Here is an 8,560-nt window from a genome sequence, read left to right as displayed (position 1 = left end):
TAAAAAAAATTGATTGCAAATCTCGATTCAAACAATTGTAAATAAAAAATCTCAATTGTAGACTGAGAATAATATTTAAAACTAAAATTCCTTATTTGGAATTAAAATTCTTGAATTTGTTCTTGCTTAAATTGACATTTATGAGTTGCAACTCGTTTATTTAATAAAAAAAATTGATGGGAATAACCTAACTATAGCTCTTTCGAACCCTAACTTGTCATTCTCCCTAAATATAATATGCACCTTTTGATCAAATTGAAAATATATACATAGATATAACATTTAATATATTATCGCAATCATCAATACAAAATATAAAATTTATATCAATAAATTTATAAAAACTATGAATAGTACTCGAAATGCAATTCAAGTGACTATAATTAGGCCGATGGACCTAATTTGTAGCTTAGTTAATTATAAGAACACTCGAGAGGAGGCACAGGGTACCTTTGATGATCAGAACAATAATCATAGGTCATATATTTGGTCTTGACATTTTGATAAGCAGCTTGTCTTGCAGAGTCCAATTGCCAGAACTGTTGGTGGTTCCACCAGTACTTGTGAGAACCACAATCATTGATGTCATTGTCATGAGGAAGAAGATGACAGCCATTGACATGAAAACCTTGGAAGTGAGCTTTGAAAGGAGCAAAGCTCCAATTGGTCTTGGCTTTGCCTCCATCAGTGGCCCAGCTCTCTCCATCCCATAACGTTGCTTCTATTTTCATTGCCTTTGATGGATACGCCACTCCTATGTTGCTCTTGTTCTTGTATACCCTTATTGGGATTTCGTCCACATAAAACCTGCCACACACCAAAATAATATATGTAAAAACTTGTCAAAACAATTTTTATTTTTTGTGGATCGAGTTAAAAGAATCCATTTGTATACCTTAGATTGCATTTGGGAGTTTATGATTGAATGGAAAGGAATAATCATTAAAGAAATGGAGCAGAACGAAGTAGAGTAGAACAAAATTTTTCATTGTTTGGAAGTTTTATGATGAAAAGAAATGGTTTTATATGACCATTATTTGGGAGTTATTATAAAATGAATGGAATGAAATGGTTTAAAACTTTTTTCCTTTCAATATTGCCCATATGACTAAATTTAAAGAAAATAATAATGCCCATTAAATAATTATAATGTTCATCCAATAAATAATAACAACAACAACAACTAAAATTAATGGTTAAACAAGATATTTAAGAATTAAGATTAATAAAAAGAGAGAGTAAGTAACAAAGATATTTAAGCAAACATTCCTATTACACAAGAGGAAAATACAACAAAGTTATAGTGTTGAAAGGCATGATAGAGAGAGATGGCAAGAGTGATAGAGATATGGTGAGAAATAAGGCTATGCACTATATATGCTTGAATACCTGATCAGCTCGGCTTTGCCTGAAGCATTTAGGCACATGAGACCAAGTATCGGTAGGGGTCAAATCTTGCCTTGCCCAAATATGTGCAAAATTTTTTATTTTTTAAAATTTTTTGTGAATAGTATTTATCCTATGGAATTATTTTTTATTAAAAATTATCATGAATTATATTATTTTTATGATCTTTTAGATTTTTTTTATCATTACAATTTTTTAAATCTCTTTCAAAATTTAAAATTTATTTTTAAATTATTATTATGTAAAAATAATTCATTTGAACTTTTAAAAAATTACTTTTGATTCTAATATTATTTTTATGAAGAATATATTTTAAATAATAATAATAATAATATTTTTTAAGGAAATCTTTTTTATATTTTTTTCAAAAAATACTTGTAAAAATATTTTTGGGCCAATTGGGCTAGCCTAGTACTCAAATGCACATTGGACTGGGCACCGAGCTGGGGTAATGCCTGGCTCGACCTTGTCCATGTGCAACCTTAGCAGGAGGCAAAAGAGATAGCTAGAGAATAAAAATAATGGACGAGTTTTTTTTTATTAAGATAGAAGGTTGGGGGTAATTTTATAAATGAAATAATTATATTATATCACTCTATAATTCACCCCCAATACTGAACTATGGATGGCAAATGAGAGTTTTAGAGGCCTTTCTTTGCTATTCCATTCTTTTTTAAAAAAAAAAACTTACAAACAATGGCTTATATTTTTTAACCATCCCACTTCATTCTATTTCCCCTAAATATCCTTGTAATAATCAATGAATATAAAATATTCTTCAAATCTCAACAAAGTAAATCTTTAAAGATCATATATATTAAAAGAATAAATTTTGATAGATAATATATGCCAACAGTAATAGTATACATACTGTATAACACCTTAAATCGTAACTTTACTATGGGTTTAAGGCACAATCAAGTCCTGTAATTTAGTTCAACTAAGAAAGAATGATATATGGATTTAAATATTAATGCTATGTTTGGATGTATATTGATCTGAATATAGATTTGGACCAAATTCCTTATTTAGACACTTAAAAATTTATGTATAAATCCAAATTTTATCTTAATTATATTCCTTTGTAATGTGAAATTCTTTCTAAGCCCTTGTTATTCTAAATATTCATATACACCCTCCAAACAATAGCTAATACTAATAACCTTTTATTTAAACTACCTAAGTAAATAATTTGAAATGTGATATTTCAAATCTAAATCTATCAAATCAAACACTACCTAGCTAATGTAAAATAAGGATCTTCAAGTTACAAATATCGAAGTTTAATTGTAAATTTTGAAATTTCAATTATAAAAGGTGCTTAATTTTTTTCAAGCGGGACCATGATCCCTTCCCTTCAATTAATCTCATGTCTAATGTGTGTGTGAGTGTATGTATATACACATGCGCGCATGTGTACATGTATAATTTGAGAATAATTTCAGCTTTTTAGAGTATTGAAACGATAGAAACTCTGTATAGACTAAATAATTTTTAAAGTTATTTAAATATACTCTTATTTCCATTTTTAAAAGTATAGGTCTTCATAGGTAATTGTTCTTTGAAAAGTATCAGGACTAAACGGAGAGAAATAGTTTATTATAGGAATCAAAATAAAGTTCATGCCTGATATTTTAGGCGTCTGAATAAATTGTTGGATATCGAAATATATTATGAAATGTTTATATAGTAAGCTAAATGGATTTAAATTTTATGAGTGTCTCAAATCCTTTCCTCTAACGAGTGTCAACACTGCAGCCTAGGAATTTTATTAACACTTGAAAATTCAAGCTTTTTTTTTTTACTGAAAAATTCAAGCTTTAGAAATAATTAAAATAAAATGTTGAGTTAAATGACGGTTTTATAAAGACGCAATTCAACTATTTTTTTAGTCATGTAAATCCTTAGATTAACATGTAGAGCATAGAAAAAAGGAAGAGCTATGATTTAGGGTTTTTTTTCCCTATATCTTGTAATAACACAACCGTTTGATTAAATTGATGATCTTATAATTTATGGATCAAATTGTATGCCGTGCAAGGGGACCCACATAGTTAATGTAAAATAATACAGCATTAAATATGAAACTAATAATGTGTGATGTGAAGAAGAATATTTTCATTTGTATGTGTGTGTTTATCAGAAATCTTGTAAACAAATTAAAAACAAGCAGATACATAGAAAGAAGGAGGTAAATTAAGGAAAGAATTCATTAAGTTAAAAAAAAATTGAAAGAGAGGAGACGTACACGAGTTGATGAGGGTTCCAAAGAAGTTTGTAATCGTGGAAATCAGCAGTGGGATCAAACCAAAGGCGAATTCTTTGTTCTCTGTTGCCTTTGCCATCTGCAAATACATTTGTCTGTAACGTGTACGGCTTGCCCTCTCTATTCCCTAAGAATTCAAAGTCCACTTCGTCATGTCTGTCTCCTCCAGATGTTAGCTGCATATCAAATTTAATTGCGTACTCACATCATCAATCTTATATATATGTATATATGCCTCAATACTTAAATGAGGAAAATTAAAAGCTCACATAGTAAGCTGTGACAACTCCAGCAGAATCTCTGTCTGGTACTTTGATCTTCAAATGGAAAAACCCAGACCCATAATTCATCTTGGATCCAAAGCCAGACCCTGCAAAATGGAAAAGGAAGGAAAAAAAATTACCATAATGGGTTATAAAAAAATTTTATTGCTAAGAAGAAAATCATATTTGAGGTATGATTAGACGCTAAAACAATATTTGGTAGATAGAAAAAAAATTTAGGAAAAAAATAAAATATATACCTAAAAAGAAAATAAAACAAGTGCATTTTTCATTTTTTTTCTTCTAAAAAATATTTTTTACTTACCAAATATTGGACAAATGTAAGCACTTCTACAAACAAAATTCAAACTTTAGTTTATCACATTGTGAGAAACTGATCACTACTAATCCCTTCAACTATATTCAACCCCCAAAAGTAAAGGCTTATAATTAATTTGATCACATAAATCTCAATTAATGGTCATGATAGAATCAATACCTTTAAACTAATTAACATGATTCTATATACCAGTACACGTTGGTACTAGTAAAAATGATTATAACTACTTAAACACAAGATTTTGGGTTCAAGTGCATGCGAATGCAAAAGGAAAAAAAAAAAAACAATATCTTTGAAAGTGATACTCCCAATAACAATACTCGAATCTAACCTAATAATACTGGCTGTCAGACAACTATATATCAAAATTACAAAAAACAAAAACAAACGATTCTATTAGTTCAGTTTTAAAAAACATTATTTGAATGCAAAATATTCTAAAGTAGGACCAATTGTATGGCATGAGAATTAAGTCCTGCGCCTAAACTTCTGAGTCAACTTTCTTCCACATATATGCGCAATTTCATTAATTGGCATATATTAATGCTTTCCACTTTCTCGTTGAAAATATGGGACTGTAATATAGAGTTTTTATGAATTTTGAATTCTCCAATTTCAAAGAGCCAGCTTTTCAAACATGATTATCTCCCAAAAATTCATTTACCTAATTTCTTAGCCATCCAAACTTACACACTATCTAACAAGGCAACTGTTTTACCTAACCAAAACAGTACTTAATTAAAGAGGAAAAAAATTAAATTACTTACAGGTTCATGATCTTTAAAAAACAATTAAATAGCATACATAAAAATAAACTTAGAAAATGCATATGTGCAAGTATCTTATGTAGTTTTCATTGTATGAATGTATGAAAAGGAAGCATTTAATTCAACATCCTGGTTTGGTAAATATGGACAAGGTTCCAAAATATTATTTACAAGATCATTATGTGTATCAAAATTCACGAGTCCATTATTTGCAACATGCATGTTCAATTTGTTTGTCTTATTATGTGATTTAATGGAAGTGCTATGAAGTCACAAGATCGTTGGATTATATGACATATGAAGTTTGGTAAGATTTGACATCCTAACTTGATATATCTTTGTACTATTTCTGTTTATGTAATTTTTTTATTAGGCTTATAATCATTTTAACCTTTAAGTCTTTTGGACTTATTGACCTAATTAAAAAGGTCTTTTGAACTTTCCACATTACAAAATAGGCCTATATATAATTTTTTTATTCTTCGGTATGTAATTTTACTTAAATTATTAACTTTATTTTCTTTTTAAATTGTATTATTTATTTTTGAAAATACCGTTAATTTCCAGAAATCTAACACCATAAAGATCAGTAAAAGAAATTGCTAATGTGACAGGATCATATTTTTTGAAATATAATTAATTGAAATAAATGAAATTAAAGGAAGAATTAAAATCAATACATATAAGTAATCAAGAAAAAATTATATTTTTGAAATCTCTTAATCAGTACCTATAATTTAAACATTTATTGAGGCTTAGAGTTTAAGTTGTTTTTTGTCAAATATGTAAAGGAACATTATACTGCTTCATTTTTCATATATCCATACAAAATACATCACATCAATAAAATTTCACAAAATATCTTAAAAAATTTTAATAGTTTGGATTTAAATTAAAATCTTGTAAAATATGTAAATTCGATAACAAAGTTCTAAAACACCAAGACCAAATTAAAAATTGAGTGCGATAATTTATATTGGATCATGACTGTACTTTTCCCATCGACCTAACATATTATTCAAGTCGATAAAATCAATGGAGAAGTAATTCTGTTTTCCATGTGCATGCACAACCAATTAATATAGTTTTGCACTGTTTCAAACATTAACCTTGGTTATGTTTCTCTCTACAATCTTTTCTTTTCTATCATTATTTATTGATTCTAATCTAAGTGGTTATAGTGACGGACCGAGGAAAAATTTATTAGGAAGGGTGATATTTATACTAAATATAAATATTCATATTTTTAAAGAAAATACAATTCTAAATATTAATTGAAGTAGCATACAAATAAATCATATGAGAAGAAGTTTAAAAATATATATTGACTTCATTTGTATCATAAATTTATTTTATAGTAACTATAAGAATAAAAAATATTTTTAAATATATGTGTTTCATAATTTTAAAAAGAGTGTGTGTATGTTCGGGTGTATGTGCGTACACATATAGATATGGAGATGTTACATAGTTTTTAGGAAAAATGATAATTAAGAACTTCATAAGATCATTAGTTACAATTAGGGACCCTAAATTATTAAAGTCCCAATAATGGACCATGGTCCTTACTTGAAATAAAAATCATATGAGTTTAAAATTAAAAAAAAATACATTACAAAAATTATTATTATGAGTTGGGACTATTCTTGAGAATTGATTATTTTTCAATATGAAACTAAAATTCATTTGTAAAACTTTTAAAACATACTTGTGAATATACAATAGTTACTTGAAAATTTACTAACATTGCATTTAAATATAAAGCCAATCACTTGTGAATTTATATACTTGTCAATATGTACGTAAATCACTTGGAAAATCAAAAAAAGACAAGACTGAAATTAGATTATTTTTAATCTCAGTTGGAAAAAGTAAGATTTCAAGTGTTATGGATTGAAACTATTGAAATTGTTATTATGAGTTGGGACTATTAATTAAGCTCATTCCAAGTATGGATCTCGGTTTTCCCAACAAAGATTAACACCCATAATAGTAATTTTAATAATATCTTTTCTTGATTTTAAACTAATATATTTTTAATTTCAAATAAAGACCATAGTCTATTATTGGGACTTAAATAATTCAATGTCCTTAATTGTAATTAATAGTCTTATGGGATCCTAAATTGTCATTTTCCCAGTTTTTAAAGTGAAAACATAGCCAGTAAACCAAATCAAAATTGACATGAGTACATATGCATGCAAATCTGTTGTGATATATATATATATATATATATATATATTTAATACAAAAGGCAATTAGCTGAAACTAGCTTGAAATTGAAGATAGCAAGTTGAACGCACCACCTCTCATGTACGAAAGTCATCGTAATGCCACAAGGCTAGAAGGCGTTCATTGTTATCTATATCAAATCAAATCAAAATTGACATGATTTCATATACTCGCGTGCACGCGTATCCGTGTGTGATATTTTGTTCAGTATGAAGGGCAAGTTGAAACTAGCTTGAAAGAGATCAGTGACCTCACGACCTCCTACATACAGAAGTAAGCCTAATGCCATAAAGTTGCAAGATCATTGACATCTGTGTGCGTGATATGAGATTTGAATTCGGTGACTATACTTAGTACAGGCATTAAGTACTTATATCATCTAAACCGTTAAAATTTAAATCAATAGTTATGAATTTATACTTTAAAATTAATGAATGGGTAAATTTATCTAAATCGTTAATCTAGATTTTAATGACTCAGATGGTACAGGCACTCAATATCTATACTAAGTATAGTTATTGAATCTAAATCCGCATGATATACTATGGAAAAGAAAGAGAAGGAAGGAAAATTAAAAGAGAAAACAAATTAAATACCTGAAGCTTTGTCCATGGAGAGCTGAATTTCCTTCCCTTGCTTCAAATACACAACATGATCTCCACCCCAAATAACCTTATAATTCTCATCAAAGCTTGTTTCTCCATTCTGTCCATTCCCAAACACAGCACCACAAACCAGAAATGAAAGAAAAACAAGTATCAGCAGAAAATCCATATATATATATATATATATATATCGATATCAAGGCAAAGCTCTAGGGTTTTGAATGATTTGAGAGTGTGCGCGTGTGTATATATATGAAGTCGATATTGAATTGTCGGCCAAATTCTTGGGTGTTTGTTTATATACATGATGCAGACGTAAGCTTCATTGTCCAAAGAAGACATTAAAAAGCATAAAGAACTCATGACCCATAATTTCCTGACCAATACGTTATTGACTTCTTGGCCCTATCTACCATACCATACCATCCTCCATAACGAAAGCCACGTCTTCGTCATCTTCATATTGAGTTTGGCTTAGTTTAGCAGCAACGTTTAATAGAGACTTCAATTAATTAATCTCCTTCATACTCATTAGAATTCTGTTAATTTTTCTGATTTAGACGCAAAGTGATGAATCTGGTATATCCAGACAAATTGATCTGAGACAGGTCACTTCTTATATATCTAGGAAGGTTTGTTACTACTTAATTAGTAATAATTGACACCATCAACTATTTGGA

At 28.5% G+C, this 8,560-nt stretch overlaps 1 protein-coding gene across 1 annotated transcript; it reads right to left on the bottom strand.

Annotated features, from left to right (window-relative positions):
• Positions 1 to 304: 304 nt before the first annotated feature.
• Positions 305 to 8,123, bottom strand: LOC129290128 (xyloglucan endotransglucosylase/hydrolase protein 2-like). Its single transcript, XM_054926836.1, has 4 exons — positions 7,872 to 8,123; positions 3,943 to 4,043; positions 3,656 to 3,849; positions 305 to 807 (listed from the first exon to the last, which is right to left on the bottom strand). The coding sequence occupies exons 1-4, from the start codon at positions 8,047 to 8,049 to the stop codon at positions 414 to 416; spliced, it is 867 nt and encodes a 288-aa protein (XP_054782811.1). The 5' UTR covers positions 8,050 to 8,123; the 3' UTR covers positions 305 to 413.
• Between the last annotated feature and the right edge of the window lie 437 nt (positions 8,124 to 8,560).

Source organism: Prosopis cineraria, unplaced genomic scaffold (assembly GCF_029017545.1).
Source record: "Prosopis cineraria cultivar Desert tree isolate PC_DT_omini unplaced genomic scaffold, ASM2901754v1 PC13, whole genome shotgun sequence".
Classification (NCBI taxonomy): domain Eukaryota; kingdom Viridiplantae; phylum Streptophyta; class Magnoliopsida; order Fabales; family Fabaceae; genus Prosopis; species Prosopis cineraria.
Note: the sequence above shows the minus strand (reverse complement) of the source record. Positions and strands in the feature narration are given on the sequence as shown.